At 57.4% G+C, this 13,184-nt stretch overlaps 2 protein-coding genes across 2 annotated transcripts in view; one reads left to right on the forward strand and one right to left on the reverse strand.

The window, feature by feature from the left end:
• Window positions 1–13,184, forward strand: part of TSPEAR (thrombospondin type laminin G domain and EAR repeats) — a 132,206-nt gene that overhangs the window by 56,549 nt on the left and 62,473 nt on the right. The window contains exon 2 of the mRNA XM_075998908.1: window positions 9,950–10,170. Coding sequence (XP_075855023.1) covers window positions 9,950–10,170 — 221 coding nt within the window. The remainder of the gene's footprint in view (window positions 1–9,949; window positions 10,171–13,184) is intronic.
• On the reverse strand, window positions 3,237–4,253 carry LOC109730174 (uncharacterized). Its single transcript, XM_020284701.2, has one exon. The coding sequence runs from the start codon at window positions 4,251–4,253 to the stop codon at window positions 3,237–3,239; it is 1,017 nt and encodes a 338-aa protein (XP_020140290.2).

Below are 13,184 nucleotides of genomic sequence, written 5' to 3' on the forward strand. Positions count from 1 at the left end.
CTTGCTCGAGCCTCACGGGACAGGGCCAGGCAGCACGGCCTCTGCGTGGCTTTGTGTCGCGTCCCTGCCGTTTGTTCCAGCCATTCACGGCTGGTGGGGTCCCGTGACCACGTGTGCCCGCTGTCCACCCAGCTGTAGGTACGCCGGGCCGGCTCCGGATGAGTGTGAATAAATAAAGCCGCCACGCAAATCACACTCGGGAATGTGTGGGCAGATGTTTTTACTTCTCCCGGGTAAACACCAATGGTAGGATCGCTGGGCAGACGGTAAGCACGTGTCTGACTTCACAGCAAAGCTCCAGTTGTTGCCCCAGTGGCCGCGTTCCCACCCGGGGTGGCCGTCTCCCTGCAGCCCTGGGTGTGGCCCGGGGACTATTCTCGCCACGAGGGTTCTCCCACGTGGTCTTCGGTGAGGTGGCTGTTCTAAGCCTCTGCCCGTTTTTCTTAGATCAGGTTGTTTCTAGTCTTACCGCTGAGTTTTAAATATTCTTTTTTTTTTGAGACAGAGTCTCACTCTGTTGCCCAGGCTACAGTGCCGTGGCGTCAGCCCAGCTCACAGCAACCTCAGACTCCTGGGCTCAAGCGATCCTCCTGCCTCAGCCTCCCGGGTAGCTGGGACTACAGGCATGAGCCACCATGCCCGGCTAATTTTTTCCATATATTTTTAGTTGGCCAATTAATTTCTTTCTATTTTTAGTAGAGACGGGGTCTCCCTCTTGCTAAGGCTGTTTTCAAACCCCTGACCTTGAGCGATCTGCCCACCTCGGCCTCCCAGAGTGCTAGGATGACAGGCGTGAGCCACCGTGCCCGGCCTTAAATATTCTTTATAGATTCCAGATGCCAGTTTTTCTCACACATCTCCATCTGTGGCCAGCTTTTGCAAATTTTCTTAACAGTGCTTCTTTGAGAGCTGAATTTTTTACTTTGACTAAGCCCAATTTATCATTTTTTCTTCAATGGTCCTCAGAAATCTTCGCGTAAATGCAAAGTCACGCAACTTTTCTCCTATGCTTCCTTCTGGATGTCTTATGGTTTTAACTTTTGTTTCGTTCTATAATCCGTTTCAAGTTAATTTTAAAACATCCTGCCAGTTGTTCCTGGGTCGCTTGTTGAAAGTCTGTCCTTTGTACACGGAATGGCCTTTGTCAAAACCTGCTGGCGGTGTCCTCGGGCTATTTCTGCACTCCCGGTTCTGTTCCAGCTTCCCTGCCACATGCTGCCTCTGTCAATCCAGCCGTAAATTGAATCTTGAAACCAAGTAGTGTTAGTTCTCAATTTCTGTTTTTGCTTTTTAAAATTGGTTGGCTACTTTGGGTCTTTTACATTTCCATATAGATTTTAGAATCAGCTCATTGATTTCTACAGAAAAGCCGGCTGGCTGGGATTTTGATTGGGATGCAGTAAATCGATCTGCAGATCAATTCGGAAAGAATTGACATTTGACATAATTGAATCTTTTGATCCATGAGCAGAATACGTCTCTCCAGTCATTTAGGATTTCCTTCACTTTTTCTGTAGTATTTTGACGTTATTAGTGTATAGGTCTTTATACATATTTTGTTAAATTTATCTCTTTTTTTCCTTTTTTAATGTTTTGCTTGATGGCATGTGTACTTCATTAGCAACTGTTGGTTGCTGCTCTGTAGAAATACAATTGCTTTGGTATTGTATATTGATCTCGAATCCTGTGACCTTGCTGACTTCGTTTATGAACGCTAATAGATTTTTTTGTGTATTCCTTAGGGTTTCCTAAGTCCATGGTTATGTCAGCTGTGAATAAAGAGAGATACGCTTTGTCTCCATGATCTGTGGGTTTGATCTGACCTATCTGATCTTTCATTTCTTCTCTTACCGTTGGTGCGTGCTGAGGGCCTGGGGCGCAATGTCGAGTAGAAGTTGGGGGGGCGGACGTCACTGCCTTGCCCCTGGTCTCGGGGGAGCACTCAGTCTATGCAGGTTCCCTTTCATTCCTACTTGGCTGGGAGGTGTTTGTTTATTTGTTTGGGGTTTTATTATTTTTAATTTTTGCATCTATTGAAATGATCACATGATTGTGTCCCTTTATCTGCTAACATTGGGAAACACAGCGATCAGCTTTTGAATGTAACATCAAGCTAAATTCTCCAGCATAAAACCCATTTAACTTCTGAGGAGTCATTGCTTAAAAAAAAAAAAACAAAAAAAAACCCATTTAACTGTGAAATATTATTCTTATTATATGTTGCTGAATTCAGTTTGCTAATTTTTTATTAAGAATTTTTGTATCTATATTCATAAGGTATAGAGATCTGTAGTGGGTTTTTTTTTGTTTTGAGACAGTGTCTCATTCTTTTGCCCAGGCTAGAGTGCTGTAGCATTAGCCTAGCTCACAGCAACCTCAAACTCCCAGGCTCAAGTGATCCTCCTGCCTCAGCCTCCCGAGTAGCTGGGACTACAGGCATCCGCCACCATGCCCGGCTAATTTTTTTTTCTATTTTTAATTGTGTGGCTAGCTTCTTTCTATTTATAGTAGAGACGGGCTCTCGCTCTTGCTCAGGCTGGTCTCAAACTCCGGAGCTCAAGTGATCCTCCCACCTCGGCCTCCCAGAGTGCTAGGATTATAGGCGTGAGCCACCGCGCCCGGCCTTAAGATTTCTTATAAGACCCCCAAATCGTCACCGTGTTTTTGTGTCCCGGCCGTCCCGTCGGCCTCATGTGTGCACTGTGGTCACAAGGCACCTGTGCTCTGCTGTCGGGGCCGAGCCACCACCTACCCTGACAAACGAGTCCAATTGCTCTGGGCCTCACGGAGCCCAGAGGCGCCGAGGAGAGTGTTCTGCTCACACGGGGCGTGAGCACGTGCTCTCACGTGGCCATGCGGTGCGGCCGGGAGATCCGGATCGAGACACGGCACACCAGAGACTGCAGAGTCACGGGGCTTTATTGTCGATTCACACAGGGCAGCCGGAGGAGGCGGGAGGGGACAGAGTGCAGGTGGGTGGAGACGCCAGGGATCGGGCCGAGCCGAGCCTCACGAGGGGTGGGAGACACGGAGAAGACCCTGTGTCCGGGGACTGTCCAGGAGCCCCCACCCCAGAGGGCGGCAGCATTGAGTGTGGACACGTAGTTCTCAGCCTTCGTCCAGCTCAACGGCAGACCAGGCCAGACGACTTTCGGAAGCGATCAAGGTGCTGGGCCATTCAGGATGTGATGTTCTGCTCCAGGGCAGCCCTGGCCCTGGCCCTGGGGACGTGCCCCTCAGCAGCTGGACCCCTGCCCCGAGGAGAGGCCACAGCAGGCCGGGCGGGGACAGGCAGGACGGCAGATGAGGGACACGCAGGAGGCTGGGCGGTAGCAGCTGGGCTGGCAGGAGGAGGTAGGGGCACAGCAGGCAGGTCTGCACACGGGGCGGCAGAGGAGGGACACGCAGGAGGAGGGTCTGCAGCAGGGGGAGGGGCAGGGGGAGGAGGTGCAGCAAGCCGGCTGGCAGCTAGACTGCTGGCAGCACGAGGAGGAGGCCCCAGTGCAGACAGGCTCACAGCACATGGGCTTGCAGCACACGGGCACACAGCAGGACGGCTGGCAAGGGGAGGAGGTGCAGCAAGCCGGCTGGCAGCTAGACTGCTGGCAGCACGAGGAGGAGGCCCCAGTGCAGACAGGCTCACAGCACATGGGCTTGCAGCACACGGGCACACAGCAGGACGGCTGGCAAGGGGAGGAGGTGCAGCAAGCCGGCTGGCAGCTAGACTGCTGGCAGCATGAAGAGGAGGCCCCAGAGCACACGGGCACACAGCACACGGGCTTGCAGCACACAGGTTTGCAGCACACGGGCACACTGCAGGACAGCTGGCAGGGGGAGGGGGTGCAGCAAGCCGGCTGGCAGCTAGACTGCTGGCAGCAGGAAGAGGAGGCCCCAGAGCACACGGGCACACAGCACACGGGCTTGCAGCACACGGGCACACAGCAGGACGGCTGGCAGGGGGACGGGGTGCAGCAAGCCGGCTGGCAGCTGGACTGCGGGCAGCACGAGGGCGTGCAGGCGCTGGTGCAGACGGACTGGCAGGGGCTGCACACGCAGCTCACGGGGCTGCAGACCAGGCTCAGGCAGGCGGCCGGGGCGCAGCAGCTGGGGGCGCAGCAGGGGGGCTCGCAGCAGCTCTCTGGGCAGTCGTCCCCCTGCCAGGAGTCGGGGCAGGAGTCGCAGGAGCCGGGCAGGCAGACGCGGCTGCCGTAGCTCAGGTCGCTGGAGCAGACGGACACGGCGGATGCAGCCATGCTGGGGCTGAGCTGGGAGGGTTGAGTGGGTGAGTGTGGGGTGAGTGAGTGAGTGGGTGGGTGAGTGGGTGTGTAAGTGAATGCTCCGGGCTGTGGCTTTTATACCCCTCCCGGGCACGTGCTTGGCAGTGGCAGGCTCAGCCCTGCCCTGCCCGCCTTGCTGGTGCGCGGAGCCAGCGCCTGGAGAGTAAACAGTGGCCGCGTTTCCGTTTCCCGGACTCCTGCTCGGCTCACGAGACTCTTGCAATTGGCTTGGGGGTGTGTTTGCTGGTTTCCGTCTCAGAAGGAAAAGCAGAGGCGGAACACGGGTCACGCCGCCTCCCTCGCTGGGCGCAGGGGGAGGGCCGGGAGCACGTGTGTGGCTGTGCTGGGCAGTGGTCAGCGCGGCCTGCAGACCGCACGGCCGGCCCCCGCGTCCTCAGGCTGCTGGACAAGCCCTCGGGCTCCGTCACCGTCATCGTCACCATAGCTCGGTGGTCCCCAGCCTTAGCCACTCGCGCTGGCACGGCCCTCGCCACTGAAAGGCAGACCGGTCACACGTGTCCACCGGCCTGCACGCGTGTCCCCTGCTCGGACCCCACTTTGCACGTGCTGGGGGCTCCCCGGTCTCTCGCGTGTGGCGGCTGCACTGGCTGTCCTCGTCCTCTGTGACTGCGCGGCTCACGGAGGGTGCCGGCGGGGGTTTGCAGAGCGCCCCTCACGCGGGCTTGCTCGGCGTCTGCCGTGCCCAGTGGTCCCACGGATGGCCCTGCTGTGTGTTGTCGCGGGAGATGCTGCTGCTCCTCCCTCTGCTGCCAATAAACGTTTGGGGGCGATCCCTTGAGACTTTGCCAATGTCCTGCTTCTGCGCGGCGTTTGCAGGAGAGCCTGAGCGCCGTTTGGGGGTCTGGGCCGCTGCGCCCACCCCGGGTTCACCCACATTTGCTAACGAGAATCCCCTGTACGGAAGAGCCGTCCCTTCTGCTCTGCTAGGCGTCTGCTCCTTTAGTTATTTATTTCGGCATGGACTAGAGGATATTCATTTTATTATTTGAGTCATAATCCAATATTGTCATTGTTTATTTTGTGGTTCCAACGCTCCACCGGGAACTCTCTCATTTCAGTGCCCGTGCCCTGCCACGTGCCGCCCCTCCCTGCCTCGCCCTACCTCCTGCCCCGGGCTCCTCTCTGTCTTCCCGGCTCCACCCCTGGGGTCAGCTGCTCTGCACAGGGCCGGCCATCAGCGCTCGCCGCTGTCGAGAAACCCAGGCCCCGAGCCCGGCCCCGCTTCTCCCAGGCCCCCGGGCGCAGGCGAGGGGTGTTCGTAAGTGCTGCTTCGCCTGGCCGCAGCCGGAGAACCGCCGCGCTGGCCCTAGTGTTCCAGGGCAGCGTTATCTGGTTTAAAATCGCCCCTTCTGTGGCCGAGAGATCCTGTCGCGCATGGATGTTGGGATTTTGCGAAATGCTTTCACGCAACCATTGAGATGATCACATAGCTTTCTTTTTCAGTCTGTTACGGCGGTGAATTACAGTGATTGATTTCTAAAACTTTTTATTTTGAAGCAATTATGGATCCACAGGAAACTCTAAAGACAGTACAGAGAGGTCCTGTGTACCGCCCAAAGACAGAATCACAACCAGTCAAGCAAGAAATTAATTGGCCAATTAAAAATATATATATATATATAAAAAGAGCCAGGCATGGTGGCGCATGCCTTTAGTCCCACCTACTCGGGAGGCTGAGGCAGGAGGATCGCTGGAGCCTAGGAGTTTGAGGTTGCCGTGAGCTAGGCTGACACCACAGCACTCTAGCCTGGGCAACAGAGTGAGACTCTGTCTCAAAAAAACAAAAGTCCAGTCGCGGGGTGACAAGCTCACGCCGGGCAGCCGCCATGGGCAGCTGTCCCTGAGAGAGCATTCTCTCCGCAAGTCGCCGTGGCCTCTGTGCCGGGCTGCGGCTTTTGCAGAGTCTTCTCTGTGGGGCTCCGGACGGACGAGCCCGGGAGCCCCGCGTGGCCTCCCCCAGCTGCCACTCCTGTGCAGCGCCAGCGAGTCCGGCGCCCACCACCGGGACCCGGGAAGACTGGTCTCTCAGCGGCAAACCCGCCTCAGAGCCCCGGACACCCCTGCGGTGGCTGGACCCGCGTGCCGGGGCTTGACCAAGGATTGTCGCGTCTGTCCTTGAGTGCCGCCCGTTGGTCGCAGCGATGGCGCCGTCTCCGCCTGGGTCGGAGCACGCCGCCCCAGCGTGCCCTCTGCTGCTTCCTGGGAGAGATTACTCGGAACCGGCGTTTTTCCCTTCCTTAAATGATGGCTGGAATTTTCCAAGAAACCGGAGTTTTCTTTGCTGGGATAAGGTTTTCTTTTACAGATCGAGGACTTCCCGCCTTTCCGTTTCTTCTCTACCGAGTTCTGGTGTTTGCGCCTGTTAGGGGATCGGTCTGTCTCATCTAAGGCAGGCGTCCTCAAACTACGGCCCGCGGGGCACCTGCGGCCCGCCGAGGACATTTATCCAGCCCGCCGGGTGATTTTGCCGCCGCTGCCTGTCCTGCTTAGCGGCCGACTCGTCCCGGGCCCGCAGTGCGCATGTGTGGAATGTGCCCGCACTCTCCAACCGTCTGAGGGACAGTGAGCTGGCCCCCTGCTTAAAAAGTTTGGGGACCCCTGATCTAAGGTTTAGGGCATGCAGGCCCAGTGTTGTTGGCAGAATTCCCTCGTTACCCTTTTAAGTTTCTGAGAATTGTCTAGTGATGTCCCCTTTTCGCCCTGGACGTCGGTGCCTGCTTTCTCCACCCCTTTCTCCGTGCTCAGCCTGGCTGAAGCTCTGTCTTCTCCAAGAGCCGCCTCCGCCCGCTTCCTTCCGCTCACCCGTGTCCTGACTCCCGCCCTCGCGAGCCCTTCCTCCCGCGTGCCGTGGCTCCGCCCGCTCCCCGACTCGGTTCCTGGGGCTGAGGGTCGGGCGCTGGACCGACGCCCTTCGCTGTCCCGTGCCGCTGGGCGGGCCTCTGCCTCAGCCTCAGCCGCACCCACAGGTCCTCGCCGCCCGCCAGCCCGCCCATGCCTGGGGCCGGGCGTGCCATCTCCACCGCCCTCCCGGGAGAGGCTGCGCCGTGTAATTCCCAGTTTCCGAGCCCACGGGCACAGGCGATGGAGTCCAGAGGACTCGCACGCACGCAACCTGGGAGGGCGGGCCGGCCTCGGAGGCCCCGCTGTGGGCCGGCGGCTGTGCCGGGGACTCATGTGCGTTCAGGTTTCCACTGCCCGGGGCTGCGGGGACGATCCGCCTGCCAGGAGGGAGCCGGGCCCGCGCCCTCATCCGACCCTCCCCGCCCTGGCCCTGGCAGTGGCTCCCGCCCGCCCGCCCGCCCGCCCGGGAGCAGCCCTCGGATCCGGAGCCTGTTCTGTGGACGGGGCCCTCAGGCAGCCGAGCGTCCTGTCCCGGGAGGGCTGGGGTCAAGCCGCCGTGTCCCCTGCCAGCGGGCGTCCATGCGTGTCTTCCTAGGGCCTGCGCCGTCCTCCGCCTCCCGCCCGGGCGGCGGTTGTGGGCTCGCTCTGCCTCCACGCGGGCCTCTCTGTGGCTGCTGCGCCCGGCCCGGAGCCGGGTCCTGTCTCAGTCCGCGGCCCCTGACGTCCTCCCGCACAGGCTGAGAGGAACAGCAGCAGTCTGAACGCCAGGAGGGCCCGGGTCACGCCCCCAGCCCCGCCCGTCTTCACTTTCCCATTTCTTTTTTTAAGCCAGTGTGATGGGGGCAGGGACGTCGGGGACTGGTCCGTCCCTGACGCATTCGTCTCGCCGTTGCCCTGCGGCTCCCTTCCCCCCTAAACTGCTCGTGCTGTCTGTCTCCCGAGACGCGTCCACGTTTCCCTCCTGGGTTTCCAGGGCCCCTCGTGGTCTCAAGCATCGTGAGCGTGTTTCCCGCCGGGCTGCGGCGTCTGTCTTTCCCCGAGCAGGACTCCCGTGGGACGGGGCGGATTTGCTGACGTCCCCCCGGACGGTGCGTGTTCATGAGGCACCGGCCACATCTGCGTGTCCTCCTGCTGGGTTCGGCGGGAGTGGTCCCCCCAGCCCCCACCCCGGGCTCTGGCTTCCCAGCCCCACGCGCCGGCCGGGCCGTCCTCTCCCCACTCGCCAACCCGGGGCCTCCCTCCGGCTCCGGCTGTCTCTCCTTGGGCCGGCAGGGACGACTTTGTCACTAGGCTGCGCAGTGCGTCTTGCTGCCTGTGGGGCGGCCCACACGGTCCCTACCTAGCAGAGGGACCGGCTCTTGGCACCTGGGACCCCGTTTAAATCAACGGACTCCCAGAGTAGAGGCCGTTGAGCTCCTCTGCCTCCTCTCCCTTCCCAGAGGCCGTGGGAAGCGTGGCCAGGTGTCCTCCGGGGCGAGGCCTGCGGCTTACACCTGTGCGTCCAGCCGTGTCCTCCGAAACTCGGGCTCCGGGGGCCCTGGCCAGAGCCTGTCCCGGGGAGCAGCGCTGGGCTGCGGAGCCTGGCCCCTGGCCGTCTCTCCGCGCCATGTCTCCTTCCGGACATGGGTGGTCACAGAGGCTCTGCCGGGCGGGCATCTCGGAGCCGCCCCCACCAGGCTCCGCGCAGGCCCGGGAACTGCAGCCTCTGCCCGAGTCTCGGCTCAGGCCCCGCCGGCCACCTTCTCACACACCCCCACCCTCGTGTCCCCAGCCTGGTGCCTGTTCAGGGACCTCCCGTCGGGGAAACCTGAAGACACATCCCTGACGGTGCCCAGGACTCGTCCCCTCCCAGCCTTTCCCCCCATAAACCGGCAGGACCCCGCCGCGTGCCCTCCCTCGGGGGCAGTGGGACAGGGAGAGACCCCAGTGGGCACGTCCTCTGGCTCCAGCCAGCTGTCTACACTGGGCGGTGAGTGATCAGAGGTTTCCCTGTGTAATCCCGACACCTGGCAGCTCAGCTCAGCTCCTGGCAGGAGATGCCGCCATCGTCCCACTTTGCAGATGAGGAAACTGAGGCTTAGAGAGGCTGAGTGGGGCGTGGGCCAGATCTTTAGAAAGGAGCCTAGCCCAGGACCCTGCATGTGGCCAGCGTGGAGTCAGTCTACTTGTGGCCGGCCCATCCCCTCTGCCAAATTACAAGCCCCCCCTGAAGGCAACGACTATTCACTGCTGAAACCGCCGTTTCGAGAAGCCTCTCTGGAATGAGCACAGACCGCCCAGCCGAGAACACGCTCGCTGTCTCAGAGCCGGCCGTGGGGGGGAATCGGCCACCGTCACCTGTGTTTGGCAGAGACACAAGGGCAGGCTGGGGGCAGGGCAGGGAGGAGTCACGTGGGGAGCTGGGAGCGCCCCCCACCCTGATCTTCGAGGGGGGACGAGTTAGAAGTGAGGGGAAGCTGCCGTCCCCGGCCGAGCCCGGAACCTTCTGGGCCGAGTGCTGCAGAGGCTGGGCGTGGCCCGGGCTGGTGGCTGCAGGGTTGGGCCGGAGCTCTCCTGTCCTGTGTGGTGTGGAGAGTCCAGCAGGAGTGGGGGTGGGGAAGGGGCCGTCCCTACTCCGCGGTGCCTCGGTTTCCCCACTGGTAGAACAGGCATGATCATGACGTGCAGCTCGCAGGGGCTGTTGTGAGAATCACACAAAATGCCACGAGCAGAGCCCGCCACGCCGGTGCCCGGGAGTGCCGGCCGCCGAGGTGTCCCCTTGCCGGGCGAGGACGTCGCGGCCTGACCCTCCTTTGATTTCTCTGGCACAGACCTGCGGCCCCTGGACATCCTGGCGGAGGTGGTCCCTCCCCGCGGCGCCCCGAGCGGCATCAGGACGGCGCAGGCCCACGGCGTGCGGGGGCTCCAGCTCTCGGCAGCCGCGCCCCAGGCCGCAAGCTTCCCTGCCTCCCGGATCTTCTCCCGCTGCGACCTCTTCCCTCAAGAGTTTTCCATCGTTGTGACCTTGAAGGTCCCCAGTCTTCCACCCAAGGTCAGTGCGCTCTTTGCTCTCCGTGCTAGGAGAGCCCGGTGTTCCCTCTCGGGGCTCCCAACTCCAGCGCGGCGATGGGCGAGAGGGGTGCGGGTTGCGGGGGCCTTCGTCACGGGCCCCTGGGCTCTCCTCGGGCTCCAGAGCACCCGCCTTGCTCGTGGCGCGGGTTTCCTCCCAGGCAGCGCGGCCGGTCTGCGCGGCCCCTTGCCGGGCGTGAGCTGCTGACCCCTGCGATTTCAGGTGCAGGCCTCGGCGTTTTGTCCCCACATCCTTTGGCAGGAATTGCTAGCCATGAAATCACATAGAAACGTGCCCGTTTTGGGCCCGTTTACCCATCATTTGCAATCTGACCAATCCCTGATCTAATTAACGTGCCCGTTCTAGTCTGCAAGGTGGGGACCGGCCGTGTTTTCCCCTGTCGCCATGGTTTCCGGAACAATGCACATCACGCGTGTGCAGCGGTCCCTCTGAATCGGATTCAAATGAGTTTGCGTTTGCAGCTCAGCATGGCCAGGGAAGAGAGGAGTCACCCCCTTCCTGCGGGGGCGGCTCCGCTGTGGGTTTGTTCCCTGGAGGGAGACGTGGCGGGCGCCTCCCGCGGACCTGCCCAGGTTCACAGACCCTCTCCCCCCGCTCCTCCGAATCTGCGGTCAGACCCCGCTGCTGAGTTTCAGTCCCAGCGTGTCCAAGTTCTACAATTCCCATTTTATTCTTTTTCGTATAGACTCCACTTTCCAGGTCAAACTCTCCCCTGTTATTCCCGGAGCACGGCTCCGGCGTTTGGCTCCGACGCCTCCGCTGTGTAGACAGCTCCAGCGTGTGAGCCCTGCCGTCCGCCTCCCGGGGTTTGCCCGGTCTGCGCTCCCCGTACACGGAATCGTGCAGCAGGCGGTCCTCTGTCGCTGGCTGCTTCTGCTTAGCACGGCGTTCCCAGCATGTACGTGCGTGTATGTAGCGTGTAGCAGCGCCTCATTCCTGTTTGCGGGCGAATAATATTCCGTGACGTGGACATTCCACATTTTGATTGTCCGTGCATCCGTGACAGACATTTGGGTTGTGTCCACTTTTTGGCTGTTACGAATAATGCCGCCATAGACGTTCATGGGCACGTTTTTATGTGGACACGTGTTTTCATTTCTCGTGAGTGCATGCTTATGAGTGGAATTCCCGGGTTGCATGGTTAACTTTTTGAGGGGCTGCCGGGCTGTGTTCCAAGGCAGCCGCCCCATCCTGTACCCCGTCAGCAGGGTGTGGGGGTGTGAATTCTCCGCACCCTTGCCAACACTTGCTGTCCGGCTCTTTGATTCGAGCCATCCTCACAAGCAGCGTCTAATCACGGTTTTGAGTTGTGTTTCCCTGATGAATAATGATGTCGGATGTTTTTCACATGCATATTGGCCATTTGTGGATCTTCTTTGGAGAAATGTCTACTAAAATCCTTTGCCAGTTTTCACTGGGCTAATTGCCCTTTCTTTGCTTAGTGGTAAAAAGTTCTTTATGTGTTTGGTAAAAGTCCTTTGTCAGATATGTGACTTGCAAATATTTGCTGCCACTCTGAGGATTGTCTTTCTACTTTCTTGATAGAATCCTTTGAAGAATAAAACTTTTTTAATTTTGATGATGATCAATTTATCTATTATTTCTTTCATGCTTTATATTTTTGGTGTCACATCTAAGAATCCATTGCCAAATCTGTGGTTAAGAATTACCACATGTTTTCTTCTAAGAGTTTTATTGTCTTAGCCCTTACATTTAAGTCTTCGATTTATTTGAGTTAATTTTTGTATATGGTGTGAGGTAGGGGGTTCAAATTTATTCTTTTGCACGTAGGGTATCTAGTTGTCCCTGCACCATTTGTTAAAGAGATTATTTTTTTTCCATTGAGCGGTCTTGGCACCCTTGTTGGAAATCAGTTGACCATAGATATATGGGTTTATTTCTGGACTCTCAATTTATTCCACTGATCTATTTGCCAACTTCTACAGAGAAGTTAGCTTGGGCTCTGATAGGGATTGGGTAAATTTGTAGATTTACCCAATCATTTTTATTGTCTATTTAATGCTGCATTTTTGTGGGTCTTTTGTGTTTTTAATTTTTGGGGATTTTTCTGTCTAAAGTGGGACTTAGGCACAGTGACAAAGTGCTACCTAGTGTTCCCAAGTGCAGAAAAGCCGTGATGTGCCTCATGGAGAAAATATGTATGTTCGGGAAGCTTTGCTCAGGTACAAGTCGTGGTGCTGTTGGCTTAGTTCAATGTTAATGAATAAACAATAAATATTAAACACACATAAAACGAGACTATGTATTGAGCAGTTGAAAACAGTGACCAGAGGCTCACAGGAACAATCTGTTTTTCTCTCAGGAGCAATGACACAGTTGGGCTAATCATTATTTACAGTGACTTTGTATAATGTAATGAATGTTGTCCACTAGTGAGAATCATTTGTGGCTGGTTGTGCATCCACTATTTTATTTCTTGTGTCTTGTATGTCTCGTGATTATTTTGGCCATTGCTCCTCTATTCTGCCTTTACTGCTTTCTTTTGCACAGTGAGTATTCTCTAATGTGACATTTCGATTTCTTTAGCATTTTTTCGCCATACCTCTTTAGCTTTTCCTTCATGCTTGCTCTGGGGCTTACCACGTACTTATTCCCACTGATCAGAATCCAATCCCGATCTATACTAATGCAGTTCTGGTGAGATCTAAAAAGGTTGCTCCTCTATATAACTCTGTTGCTTTTTCCCCCCTTTTTGTGGTTTTATTCCTATATACATATTACATCTACAGATGTCAAAAAAAGCCCAGCAATACATTGTTATAATTATTACTTTCTATAATTTTATGACTTTTAGGGAAGTGGAGAGAAGAAAGGAGAACAAGTACACGATCATAGTTTTTGTCGTATTATCCTTGCTTTTCTCGTTTCTGATTCTCTCTGTTCTTTCCCGTGGGTTCGGGCTGCCGTCTGCACTGATTCCTTTGCCCAGCTCGGCTTTGCCTCCGTGCTCTGCC

The sequence above is a fragment of the Microcebus murinus genome, chromosome 1, assembly GCF_040939455.1.
Source record: "Microcebus murinus isolate Inina chromosome 1, M.murinus_Inina_mat1.0, whole genome shotgun sequence".
NCBI lineage: Eukaryota > Metazoa > Chordata > Mammalia > Primates > Cheirogaleidae > Microcebus > Microcebus murinus.